Consider the following 14,816-nt stretch of genomic DNA (forward strand, 5'->3'; position numbering starts at 1 on the left):
TTATTCCTATTTATCCCACTAAAATATCCCACTAGCGAAAAATTATTTCATTTTAACAATTATCTCATTTTGCATGAAAATGTCCCAATTGACTAACATCCCCGTAGAGAATATTTTACTTTATCACTTTTGACGTAATTTCTTTGAATGTTTTTACTATATTCTAGCAGAGAAACGAAAAAAAAAACCCTTTAAAAGTAATGAAAAATCCAAAATCAAATACATAAGGTCTCATTAGGGATCTCAAGAAACTTCCAATTATCAACCCCAAAATACTTTTAAAATTTTTAAGCAAGAGAATGTAGAATAAACCAACCACTCCTGTCGAAAGCGATGAAAAGAGATTTCGGACAGAACCCGGAACCCATTAAAGAGCTACGTGTCCATCACAGAGCCGTAGGTGTTACTTCGCTTGTGACAAGGTGGATAAAGGTGTTGGTTAGTTGAGGATTAAAGTGGATAGGTTTTGTTGATGCGTTTTGGTGGGATTACCATGACTTTTGGGGGTAAAAGAAGAAATATCTTTGGTTGATTTTTTTTCCTTTTATTTTTTGTTTTTTTTTAAGTCCTATTTTGTGCAGTAATTATTGACTTTCAGTAGTTGCAACTTGGTGAAATTTGCTTTGAATATCTAGTTCATTTCCCACGTTGTCCTTTGACCTGATAATTTGAATGAGGTGGGACAACAACAAGTACTACGAAATTGAAGAAAACTTCCTTAAGCCAATTTCAGTGTTTATGAAGTCTTATTGTTCCTTAAGCCCGCCCATTTGAGTACTAAGGGGCTGTTTGGTTCGCTATTATAAGGGGGGAAAAACTCAGAAAACCCCTCCATGTCAGATTTTTAGTCCTCCACGTTAGTTTTTTTGTTTCCGTCCATTTCTTTGTGCCGCTTTGGTTCGCTCGGATGGAAGAAGGAAAACTCTGCTGAAATCGCCGCCAACTAAGATTTTTTTCCTCTCCGATTTTCTTCCCCAACCAAGTGAAATTGATAAAAACTCTGCCAAGTCAGATTTTTTTCCTTCTCTACTTTGTTTACAAAAGTTTTACTTTTTTTTTCTATGCGAACCAAGCACAAGAAAAATAAATACATTGGTTTCCCACCATTTTTTATGTGCGAACCAAAGCAAAACAATCTATTTCTTGGAAAAGTTTGGAAAACTCAAAACTTACGTTTCTTTACATGGAATTGCATTTCTCTATATCAAGGAAACGAACCAAACAGCCCCTTAATTTCTTTGGCTCTAGATTGTTTTACACTTTAGTTAGTCAAGTGTTGTTACAACCAAAAGTTGTTCTAGCTGTAAATTATAAAAACTCAAGCAGACAAGATTTTGCAACTTTACTCTTAATTGAGTGAAGAACAGGAAAAATCCCTCCCTCTTTTTCTTTCACTTGTCATTTCCCAGTTTTCTCTTTTCATCTCATGAGAACTTACTTCCTCCTTATTCATGACAGCAAGATAACTTTTATCCACAAGATTTGAGCTCAGCTATATGAATCATATTCTTTCATTCAGTTTTATTTTAGGTTGTTTCTTTCACGTTGCCTATATTGCCAAATTATTTTCTAGCAACGGACATTCATGCCTTATTGCAAACAAAAATTTGTGTGAAATTTGTCCGTTTTGAAGATATTTCTAGTTTAAACTGAGCATATATATTGACATTTCTAGTTTAAACTGAGCATATATATAGACGAAGTGGTCAACAAAAAGGTCATGGTCATGTAACGCTTTTGCGCCAGATTCTTTTCCAGAAACGGACATTCATGATGCAAACAAAAATTCAGTGTTAATACCTTGATGTTGCCCGAGAAAGTAAAAACACCAAACTTGAATGTGCGTCCTATTAAAAAGACCAACCTGGTGTTAGGCAAAACCCGCATCGAGGAATCAAACCAACAGCCGATCAAAGAAGACAAAATCCAACCAAAATCAATGCACAAACATTGAACACCAATTTTAACGTGGTTCGACAATTGCCTACGTCCACGGGGCAAGAAGGGGATGGGGTTTTCACTAATAAAGAAGAAGAGTACAAATTGAGATTACAAATCACTCGAATGAACAAACTAATCTCACCACAAAACTCTTAATCTCTCCAAATAAACCCTAAACAAATAGCTCAGAAAATACATCTTTTCTATGCTCCAAATATCCCAAACTCTAGCCTTAAGAAACCCTAGAACGTATATTGGTATTTATACAAACACTAAAATCCAAATCAGAACAGGAAACTCAAACTGGGCCTGACCCGATATGCGGTCGACCGCGCCCAATGACAGAGTCTGTAAATGCGTTACAGGGTCTGGCGGGCGACCGCGACGGTCGACCGCAACAAACAACAGAGCCCAAAACGGTCGACCGCGACGGTCGACCGCGACAAACGACAGAGCCCAAAAATCTCCTATAGGATCACGCGGTCGACCGCGACTGTCGACCGCACCAAGTCCAGGCTCATGCCTGAGCCTATGCACGTTCGCGATCAACCGGCCTTGCGCCGCGGTCGACCGTGCAGCGCCAAAACAGTTCCCTGTGTCCCAAAAGTCTGTTCTTCTCCAAAATTCTTTGCGGTTTCTTCACCTGGTAATTAAACCCCTCCTTATCACATCCTTCTTCATTGTTTACAACCAAGTCTTACTGTGTTCTTATTCAAAAAACCAAATGAAAATTCATCAACAGAGAAATCCGGTAAGGAACTGATGCCCGATCGCAAGCAAATGAAGCAGTGGAAAACAAATTCTCTGTCACATTTAGAATTTACACTTGATAATCATATTGTTTGGAACAATCTTGATTCTAGTTTGTTCATGATGAGTCTTGAGCAGCTTCATGACCCACTTTTTGAAAGAAAACATTGCAGACAACATTTTGTGCAAGGAGATTTGCTTCTAATTGCCAACCCAATTTTGCTGGCTGCAAACAAATCAAGTACCAGTTAGAAATGTGTATTATTGGAAGAAAAAAACTGTCTAATATCTATTTTGCCTAAAATTTGGGAATATAATATCCCCCTCAATCATAGTTGGTGGACCTAAACAAATTATTTATGCATTTGGTAAGACTATTATGAGCTCATTTGCTTCTAGTTGATCTCTATATTCAACATTGACAATGATGTAGTACCAGGAACAGTTCAGTCTTTGGTCACTCACTTTGAATAACTAACAGTTAATCTATAAAGACAGCCTTGACAAAAACAATAAAGGAATGCAAAAAAAATTCTGTCATCATTCATTTTGACAAAATGGATTTAGATGTAACTTTCATTTGAAAGTTTTTCGAAAAAAGCACCGATATAGTCATTACATTCGACTTCAAATATGAACACAATCTGCTTTCCCTGTACTATTTGCCTGTACTATTTGCTTGCATGCAATATACAACCAGTTAAAGACATGGTTAATATCAAGCAACAATCACCCACCGCCGCCATGCAGGTGACTTGGATGGTCGGAGGTTTCAATGACTCTCATGGTCTTATTAGGTTCAATTCCAAGCTGGGTTATCCCTAAAAAAGAAAAAAGAAAAAAAGAAAAAAAAAACAGGGAAAAAAAAAGCAACAGCCAGTTTGTACATAGTCTATTGTAAATATCATCTTTAAGATGTAGCATGCATCAATACTAAGACGTTAACTTTAAGACTAAATTTCACAAAAAATTACATGAATTATTGGGTGTTTTGCACAAAATACCATAAACTATTTTTATTGGAGGAAAATAACATTAAACTTTAGATTTGACAGACAAAATAATATGCACTATCATAAATTGTATGGCAATTTTATGATAATACTTGAAATGATAATTATCCGAAAATTCATGGTAGCTTTGTGAAACATAAATAAAAAGGTCATGGTTTCTCTGATGATTTGAAAGCTTACGATAATCTTCTCTACCAAAATAGTTTATGGCATTTTTGTGCAACAGACCTGTGTAGTTTTGTAAAATTACCAATAACTTTGAATGTAAGTCCTCCTTCATCTTGCATGCCAAGATTTGATAGTTCATATATAACTATATAAGCCATCATGGATTGGAAAGTACTATGAGCTGTGTAGGTACTAGGCAATCCCAAGAATCCAACCACCACCCGTGAGTAGTTGAGATGTCCCATAGCATGAAGAGAAAGATTATGTCCTAAGCAAGAAGCTAATATGGGACAGAACTACAATCATGGGGGGAACTTACTAGTCATTGCTAATATCTTTTGGAAAAAAAATTCCATTATTTTCAAAAAGAAATAAATTACCATGGTATTGCTGAATGGTAGTGAGTCCAGTGATTACTTTTAAGCTTTATAATCATGGACTTCTTGAAGAATTGAGTACCAGGAAATACAATTATAGAAAAATAGAAATAATAAACATGCAATCCTAAACACGAACATGAAATGCACAAATATAAATATGCAAGGAATCGCTTGCCCGTTGGGTGGAGTCGCGTAACTGTCCTAGAACCACACCGGTCCCCTTCACACATGCAGTACTCCGCTCTCTTGCTCCTAAAAACCTATCAAACCAAGTTAGCGATGAGTGGGGAAAGTTTTAGCATAAATCACTCTCTCATCTATTCCATTGGGACTAATGAGAATGCAATAAAAGAAAAAAACAAGGGAAACTCAATCTATCCCTTTAAAACTGAGTATGTTTCACCATTGTTATGATAGGATAACGTAACCTCATAGCTCTTCAGTAGGACAGATAATTTCACCATTGTTATGATAGGACCATTGTTATGATAGGATAACATAACCTCATAGCTCTTTAGTAGGGCAGATAACCAAAATAGAACGTGAAAGTATATAATCTTTAAGAAAATATCAGAATTATCCTGTATAGTAATAAATCTTCAAATGACGAGTCTATTCATTGTCTGCTGAATTGTGCGTTGGATATAAATATAAATAGTCTTGCCTTTCATAACATTTAACTTGATGCACTTAAGACAAACAAAGCTATCAACTGTTAAGAGCATGTTACTTACCTCATTGGAGATTCAAAGAAGATTGCAAACCATATGGAACACCATCATACTATTATTTGCTCATTGTACAAGCTACGAAGAAACTTGGCATATCTTGAACAGCACAGCTCGGCTCCTGGATGTTCAGATGGATACTTTCTCCAGAATGTGAAGTTCCCACGGTTATGTTGCCACTGAACTTCAAGCAAATATACAAATGGCAGGGAAACAAACATTACGGGTTCTTACAAACCGGAACTCCCCTTTCCACATTAGTGTTATAATTTTTTTTAAAAATTTTTTTGCCAGCCTCACCTGTTACAGCAAGAAAAAGAGAAATACTCCAGCAATTTGCAACTATATTTCAGCCATAACAGCATGCTCATCATGAGAAGTTTAAATATAAGAAAAACTACGTTCATGTCACACAAACCTGAATTTGAATAGATACTGTTAATATGCACCCCACGACATGCAGAGCAATGAAGAAGATATGACAGAACAAATTTCAAAAGACAACTTTGTTCCTAATTAGATATAAATTTTCATCAAACAAAAAAAATTGGTATTTATTAAATACTGTAAGCATTAGCATAAGGTTTCTTAATTTGAACTGGAAAGAAAAGGTTATACAACCTCTCTGCAAGGCATCGGTAAGATTTACCTGACCCTTCGGGATCCTGCAATCAACCTGACCTTTCGGGATCCTGCAATCAACAATACGTACTGCAAGAGTGCCCTTTTACTTAAGGAAAGAAAGTTCCGTGAAAGCGAAGGATCAACAAATATGATGAGAGATGACACACAAAAATGTACATCCTAGATGGACAACAAAAACATACAACCTCTTTCCTTGACTGTAAACCTCTTCAATGACATAAACCTGGACTGAAGCAGGAGAGTATTTATTTCCTTAAGTGATTTATAAGATCTAGGAATTTTATTGAGTAGGCGAGTTCCAGAATCCTACTTGATTCTTTCACAAAAATTTCCAAATAACATTTTCCATTCTGAAACAATTTTGCCAAAGCAGACAGGAACTGATGGAAACACGATTCAACTTGAAAAATATAATCCAAAAACTAAGGAAGTAGCAACCTGGTGGTTGCTATTCATCTGAACAATGCAGTTTAAGATGCTCTTTCATAGCAGAACGGTAAACCGACCTTTAAGCAACTTATGCCTGCAAAGACAAATTTCTAGAGAGCTAATAACAGTGCTAGCTAGATACAACAATCAATGAAGGAGAACAACTTTTTTGAGGATAGAATAGCAAGGGCTTACACCATTCAAGTATACAAAAAAGGAACACAGAGATATGCTACTATACTATAATGTCCAAGCAAATGTATCCATAATCATTTGGGGTTGGGTCCCCTCAATTTTCATTTGATATCAGTGTCAACAAAGATAATACATCTTAATTCAAGAAAATGGCAATGCAACTACAATCCAAAATTGCTATCATCTCCATAGTTGGATAGCAAGCGTTTACTGCTAATAGCAGCAAAGAAATTAACATAAAGGAAATTCTACATACCTAGTCAGTTGCAAGTTAAAAACTTGCCTCAACTATTTCCAAGTTTCCATTTCCGCTTCCATTTGCTACCATTTGAGAGGCTCCAATTATTGGAGGCATATCTAGTGATAGAGCTCCTTCCAAAACCCTAACTACTTCCCCAATCGAAGGCCTAAGAGACGGCCGATCTTGCACACACCATAAAGCCAACTTGACCACTCTCTGCACTCCTTCAATCTCAGCTTTCCCTTCTAATCTAGGATCAACAAATTCACCTAAGTTCCCATACTCACACCATCTAAAAGCCAAATCACGCAGTTTATTCTCATGACTCTCTCTATATCCAGCAACAATCTCAATCAAAATAATTCCGAACATGTGAACATCTCTTTCAGCAAGAGTTTCTGAAGAAGATGCTGCTGCATCCTCTTTCTTTATTAAGCTCTGTATTCCATAATCTGTTAATTTTGGTGTAAATTGATCATCTAGCAAAATATTCTCTAGCTTTAGGTCTCCATGAACTATGCATTTCTTGCACTGCAAGTGCAAATAGGCAAGAGCTCTTGCTATCCCAATGGCTATGTTGAGCCTCTCATTCCATCCACCCCTCCTATTTTGCTTCTTGCTAAGCAACCACTGATCAAGGGATCCATTGCTCACGTGTTCATATATCAGAAGCTTATGTTTCGGCTCATAACAAAAGCCCTTCAAAGCAACAAGATTCCGGTGGTGGGTGCTCCCCAGAGTTGAGACTACCAATTGGAACTCTCTTTCAGAAGCAACTACATTGTTAAGCAATTTGACAGCGACTGTTATTTTGTTGGGAAGAATGCCTTTATAAACAGTGGGACCTAACTTATTGCCAAAGTTTTTAGTCAATGTCTCTACTTCATCGAAAGATAGCCTTACTAGAGCGCTATAATGTGGATTCATGCCGATATCCTTTGCAAATGGGCTCCCCTTCAGCTTACTGGAACTCATTCGCCTTCTTTTATATAGAACAAACCAAAACACAGCCATCTCGAAAACTAAAAAGACAAAACCGGTGATCAGAAGAATTCCCACCACGGCAACCAGATAATTCTTATGCCTTTCGACTATTTCAGTAACTGTTTGTTGCTGCTGCTGCTCTTTTGGCATTAACCCTGATGCCCCATGGAAATTAGCTGCTCGAGCTGACACTGCCTCTGGAACCAAACACACTTTCAAGAACGATTTAGCCTGAACAGAAGCATAGCTATAACCACTGATAAAGCTTGTCTTTTTTATGGTGCAAATTCCCGAGCCGTCATTATTTGCAGTGGCGGCAAAACAAGAAGTATCATTCAGGCAGTATTGTCTGCAGGCATCCAAGCTAAGCATAACCACAACATCATGGGGAGGATAAAGACTATATAAAACAGTTTTCTTGAGCTCAGTCATACTTAATCCTCTGTCACAATTCCCCAAATCTACCATCCTCTGGCACTCACCAGAAACCGAATCCGAATTTAAGCACCCACAAGTTGGGCCACTCAGATTGTAACTGCAAACACTATACAATCCACACGAACCAAACACATCACATTGGTTTCCAACAGCTTGCCATCCAACTCTCCACAAAGAACTCACATTGTCCCAAGAATAAATCCTCAAGTTCCCATCAGCATCAATCCTCAACCTCCTAAATTGCACAAGAGGGTCTTTAAAATCCTTGCTCAACCGAGACCAAGGCACTCCACCACGATAATCAAACAGCCCAATGAGGCCATCGGGCTCGAGCCTCACCTCCTTAACTAGAACAGAAGAGCTCATTTGGCTCCTCCAATAAGTCACATTGTCCTCCCACACAAGATAAATCTCCCCAAAGCTCTTAACTTTCAAACTATAGTAACTAGCAATCGAGTTCGGTGAAGAAGCCTGAAGGGACTGAGGGTAACGAAAAGGCTGGCCAGGGAGTAAAGTATCAGTAGGGCTAGCAAAGCTCTCCCAAATAACTTTACCCCCAAAACCAACAAGAACCAAATTGCCGTTGTCCATCAAAGTTGCAGATCGAACACCGAGGTTGCCAGTATTACTACTCCAAACAGGCAATTCATTGTGAGAGCAATCAAATAGAATCAAACTACCATCTAAAGACAGCTCAAATGTGGAGTTCTCACAAACCCTAACTCCACCACCCCCAACAGTCCAAACTGGGACCTTTTCGCTACCAGCACCAAAATTATGCCATATACCCACTACAAAGCCATCATCTTTTTGGTAATCTAAGAGAAACCCAAGAGCAAAAACCCCACTTTGTGAAACCCATGTAGTATTCTGATGGCCAGAGATCTGGGAACCAAGAGGGAGGGAGACCATTGGGATCTCCTCAGAGAGCCCGCAAAGGGAAGAACCCAGAAGCAGCAGCATTACACTAATCAAAGCAAAATGCCCAAACGGGGGATTACCTTTGGTGGGCGATGTTGAAATTTGATGATCTTTGATGGGTTTGCTCATTTTTGAGAGATTTTTTTAGAGGGAGGGGCGATTGTGATGCTGATGGGAGTGAGATTTTGAGGTCATGGGAGTGGGTTTTGTTTGGTTTTTTGTTTTTGTGGATGAAGTAAAGAAATGGGGAGTGAGGTGAGCAGTGTTGGGGACTGTGTCTGGAGAGAAGAAGACAGAGAGAGAGAGAGAGAGAGAGAGAGAGCAGGTGCAATGTCTTGGGAGAAACAAAAGGTCAACAGAGTCCAAGGAGCAAAGATACTGGCCACTCCTGCTTTTTGTTTATTTTTTTAAATTTTTTTTAAAAAATTTGATAAATGCAGTATCTCTTTACTTTCTCTTTTGGGAAAAATGTGTGTGGCCTCAAAAACAGAAACTTTATGTGCTGCAGCCCCTCCTAGTTTTTCTCATGTGGTTCAGCCCACTGAAGTGTGACATTTTGTGCTGCAGCCTCTTTTTAACAATTATTACATGCCAGCTAAGTTAAAATCCCCAAAATATCCTTATCATCTCTCCTCAATCCCTCAGACTCAGTACTCATATCCTCTCTCTTTCATCTCCTCTCTCTCTCTCTCCTATCTCTATCTAAAACCAAGGGCTTTCTCAAGCTCGTCGCCCTAGCCCTCGCCCTCCTCGACGTAGCCGCCTCCGCACAGGCCCCCAAGGTTCTCATTGGGTTCGTTGTCGCCTCCCCTCCTCTCCTTCGCCCAACCTTGTCGCCGGCCGCTGCCGCTCTCCGCCTCGCCCTCGAGTTCACCACCGCCTCCTCCTTACCCGACCTTTGAGTTCAGCCTTCCCCCCACCCTTGAGATCAACCTTAACTTCAGCCTTCAAGGCTCCACTTTGAATTCGGCCACATTGGTCTCATCGATTCTATTCTCTTAAATAATTTGGAAGAAAAAAAACATCCACTGCAATTTATCTAGCTCATCAAGAAGCTCAGTCTATCCCTTTCCTGCTTCAACTGTAACTAAAGTCTTCTCATGCCAACCATGTTGAAGAAGCCAAGAAATATGATCTTCAGCATCTCTAGAGAAAACAAATACGTTAAGATTTTTATCAAACCAAATATGTAGTTCTACAAGTTCCCCAGTCTGTGGACTATAACACTGTTAGAACTAACACGTCAAAGGGGGACCTAAATCTTCATCTTTTAATTGAATCCGCGCTCATTTTCATAAAATTCTGGTTTTTGTACGCATTGACTATTAATGTATAAAAAGTATGAGAATTTCTGAAGCGATCAAGGATGTGGAAGTGAACGAGAAGGCGTTAAATCTAGAACTAACACGCGGTGTGTTAGAACTAACACGCCGTGGGCTAGAACTAACACGCCGTGTGTTAGAACTATAGCAAAAACAACATTGTAAACATACCTAAAAAAATATCAGAACTAACATCAGAGTTCACAGAACTAACATCAGAGGTTACAGAACTAACATCATAGCTCAGAGAATAAAAATTATTTTACACACAAATATAGTTCGAATCTGAAAAAACTCAAAAGACCAAAGTTGTAGGTCCCTTCAACAGCTTTTCAACGCATCTCAAATGACCTCATTCTGAGATCGGATGAGAAAGTTATAACCAAAATACATATCATATGAATAATATGAATCCGTAATTTGAATATATCATGATAAATGATAATAAATATGTGAGGTAAATTTGAATATATCATGATAAATGATAATAACTATGTGATATGGTTATAAATAACATTTATCGATGTTTGAGTATGCTAGGAATTAGTTTGGGATCAATTTAATATATATATATATATATATGCCTGAATCTGGAAAAACTCAAAAGACCAAAGTTGTAGGTCTCTTCAACAGCTTTCCAACGCATCTCAAATCACCTCATTCCGAGATCGGACGAAGAAATTACAGCGAAAACAACATCATAAGAGCTCACAGAACTAACATCATAGCTCACAGAACTAACATGGGAGCTCATAGAACTAAAACTCATTTTACACACAGATGTAGTTCGAATCTGGAAAAACTCAAAAGACCAAAGTTGTAGGTCTGTTCAACAGATTTTCAACGCATCTCAAATCACCTCATTCCGAGATCGGATGAGAAAGTTATAACCAAAATACAGATCATATGAATAATTTGAATTCGTAATTTGAATATATCATGATAAATGATCATAAATATGTAAGGTAAATTTAAATATATCATGATAAATGATAATAAATATGTGAGATAAATTTAAATATATCATGATAAATGATAATAACTATGTGATATGGTTATAAATAACATTTATCGATGTTTGAGTATGCTAGGAATTGGTTTGAGATTAATTTAATATATATGTGCCTGAATCTGGAAAAACTCAAAAGACAAAAGTTGTAGGTCTCTTCAACAGCTTTTCAACGCATCTCAAATCACCTCATTCCGAGATCGGACGAAAAAATTACAGTGAAAATAACATCATAGGAGCTCACAGAACTAACTGTTTTCTCACAGAACTAACATCATAACTCACAGAACTAATATGGAAGCTCACAGAACTAAAAATGATTTTACACACAGATGTAGTTCGAATCTGAAAAAAACTCAAAAGACCAAAGTTGTAGGCCTCTTCAACAGCTTTTTAACGCATCTCAAATCACCTCATTCCAAGATCGGATGAGAAAGTTATAACCAAAATACAGATCATATGAATAATTTGAATCTGTAATTTGAATATATCATGATAAATGATCATAAATATGTGAGGTAAATTTGAATATATCATGATAAATGATAATAACTATGTGATATGGTTATAAATAACATTTATAAATAACATTTATAACATTTATCGATATATATATATATATATATATATATGCCTGAATCTGGAAAAACTCAAAAGACCAAAGTTGTAGGTCTCTTCAACAGCTTTCCAACGCATCTCAAATCACCTCATTCCGAGATCGAACGGAGAAATTACAACGAAAACAACATCATAGGAGCTCATAGAACTAACATGGGAGCTCACAGAACTAACATTATAGCTCACAGAACTAACATGGGAGCTCAAAGAACTAAAAATCATTTTACACATAGATGTAGTTCGAATCTAAAAAAACTCAAAAGACCAAAGTTGTAGTTCTGTTCAACAGCTTTTCAACGCATCTCAAATCACCTCATTCCGAGATCGGATGAGAAAGTTTTAACCAAAATACAGATCATATGAATAATTTGAATTCGTAATTTGAATATATCATGATAAATGATCATAAATATTGTTTGCGGTGAAAATTGATTGTTTCATTGCGGGATTCATTACAAACTTCAGACGTTTACAACGAATACAAAAATCAGTCTTTTTATAAGACTTTTACACAATGAAAACAAAAAAAATTACAATTCTCTTCAAACAAACGCATCAGTCTTTTTATAAGACTTTTACACAATGAAAACAAAAAAAATTACAATTCTCTTCAAACAAACGCAATGAGTGTTTATCACCCGCTGCTTGCGTGGGATCTTGGCCTGTGACGGGGACGCGTTAGTCCGTGGACCACCGAACAATCAATATTTGGACAGAGTTTCGTCTATCCACGAAGGGATCGAGAAACCGTAGCTCTTATCTCGGCGAAGCGAGATAATCACTCTTCTTAAGATTACCACAACGCGATAATCCTAAGGAACGAACCGGGCTGCAGATCTAACTCCTCATCCTCTCTAAAATCTGTGCACTTTAAGACTTCAATCCGGCAGGGCTTCGCCGAGGCAAGCCTATAAATACAAACCTCAGACCCTCATTTTTCCGGATCTGGAATTCTCGTGCCTCGACGAAGCCCTGCCGGATTGAAGACTTAAAGTGCACAGATTTTAGAGAGGATGAGGAGTTAGATCTGCAGCCCGGTTCGTTCCTTAGGATTATCCCGTTGTGGTAATCTTAAGAAGAGTGATTATCTCGCTTCGCCGAGATAAGAGCTACGGTTTCTCGATCCCTTCGCGGATAGACGAAACTCTGTCCAAATATTGATCGTTCGGTGGTCCACGGACTAACGCGTCCCCGTCACAGGCCAAGATCCCACTCAAGCAGCGGGCGATAAACACTCGTTGCGTTTGTTTGAAGAGAATTGTAATTTTTTTTGTTTTCATTGTGTAAAAGTCTTATAAAAAGACTGATTTTTGTATTCGTTGTAAACGTCTGAAGTTTGTAATGAATCCCGCAATGAAACAATCAATTTTCACCGCAAACAAATATGTGAGGTAAATTTGAATATATCATGATAAATGATAATAAATATGTGTGGTAAATTTAAATATATCATGATAAATGATAATAACTATGTGATATGGTTATAAATAACATTTATCGATGTTTGAATATGCTAGGAATTGGTTTGAGATTAATTTAATATATATGTGCCTGAATCTGGAAAAATTCAAAAGACAAAAGTTGTAGGTCTCTTCAACAGCTTTCCAACGCATCTCAAATCACCTCATTCCGAGATCGGACGAAAAAATTACAGTGAAAATAACATCATAGGAGCTCACAGAACTAACATGTTTTCTCACAGAACTAACATCATAGCTCACAGAACTAACATGAGAGTTCACATAACTAAAAATCATTTTCCACACAGATGTAGTTTGAATCTGGAAAAACTCAAAAGACCAAAGTTGTAGGTCTCTTTAACAGCTTTCTAACGCATCTCAAATCACCTTATTCCGAGATCGGACGAAGAAATTACAACGAAAACAATATCATGAGAGCTCAAAGAGCTAACATGGGAGCTCACAGAACTAACATCATAGCTCACAGAACTAACATGGGAGCTCATAGAACTAAAAATCATTTTACACACAGATGTATTTCGAATCTGAAAAAACTCAAAAGACTAAAATTGTAGGACTCTTCAACAGCTTTCCAAGGCATCTCAAATCACCTCATTCCGAGGTCGGATGGGAAAGTTATAACCAAAATACAGATCATATGAATAATTACAGAGGTTCTAATAGTTATCAAAAACTACAACTGTTTGATTCAATTACAGAGGTTCTTTTACTCCTTAGACAAGGGTATGAGCATAAAAACAAACAAACGCAATAATCTCCTTTATCATCAATAGTTGACTTTCCCTTCCTCCATAAAAAAACAGTTAACCATTCAAAACGAAGCTGAAGAAGCCTTCAACTCCTCTAACATCTTCTTCAGTGCTGGTTGATTCAATGCCACATTTCCAAATTCAATGCTCGAGTATTTCTTGTACACTGCTCTCAATTTACTCTCAGGTACAACTGAATGAGACTTAAGCAAAATTTAAGAGCAATCCCTGCACAATGCAGCAAAATTGTATTAAGAGAACATGGAAAATGGAGATTTATTGAACCCCCTGAGGAGGAAATCTTCTAATATGGAACAAGCAGAGAGTTTTATAGATACAATGAGCTTGTCCAATCCTGTAGGAGCTCCGCAACATCTCCCAAAAAATGGGTAAGTAATTCTTACTCTCTGAAGGCCTATTTTGTTGTTGGTAACTCTTACAGTTGTTTATTTTATCATTCTCTGGTCTCTTGTTTTTCCTGCAGAACGTTGCAGCCAAATCAATTGGACTCTGGTTTCAGTCAAAAGAGATAGGACTTTGGTCAGTAATGCTTCTTCTCTTGTGACTTTGGCCAGTAATGCGGCAGCGACGAACTCCGATGTAGTCGAGGGCGAGGCGGGGAGCGGCGACGAGTTACGGCTACGAGATCGGACGGGGGAGAGGAGGGGAAGCGGCAACGAACTCGAGGGGAGCCTTGGGGGCCTGGGCGGAGGCGGCGACGACGAGGAGGGCAAGGACCAGGGCAGCGAGCTTGAGAAAACCCTTGGTTTTAGAGAGAGAAAGGGGGGGGGGGGGGGGGGGGGG

The 14,816-nt window shown here is 38.0% G+C and overlaps 1 protein-coding gene across 1 annotated transcript; it reads right to left on the reverse strand.

Moving 5' to 3' along the window:
- LOC109820640 (G-type lectin S-receptor-like serine/threonine-protein kinase SD3-1) lies at positions 6,315–9,173 on the reverse strand. The gene has a single exon (XM_020386817.1). The coding sequence runs from the start codon at positions 8,960–8,962 to the stop codon at positions 6,521–6,523; it is 2,442 nt and encodes an 813-aa protein (XP_020242406.1). The 5' UTR covers positions 8,963–9,173; the 3' UTR covers positions 6,315–6,520.

This window comes from Asparagus officinalis, chromosome 8, assembly GCF_001876935.1.
Source record: "Asparagus officinalis chromosome 8, Aspof.V1, whole genome shotgun sequence".
NCBI classification, from domain to species: domain Eukaryota; kingdom Viridiplantae; phylum Streptophyta; class Magnoliopsida; order Asparagales; family Asparagaceae; genus Asparagus; species Asparagus officinalis.

Bases quoted from the DNA above. Each gene is read 5' to 3' on its own strand.
- LOC109820640 (XM_020386817.1), bottom strand. From the start codon at position 8,962: ATGAGCAAACCCATCAAAGATCATCAAATTTCAACATCGCCCACCAAA.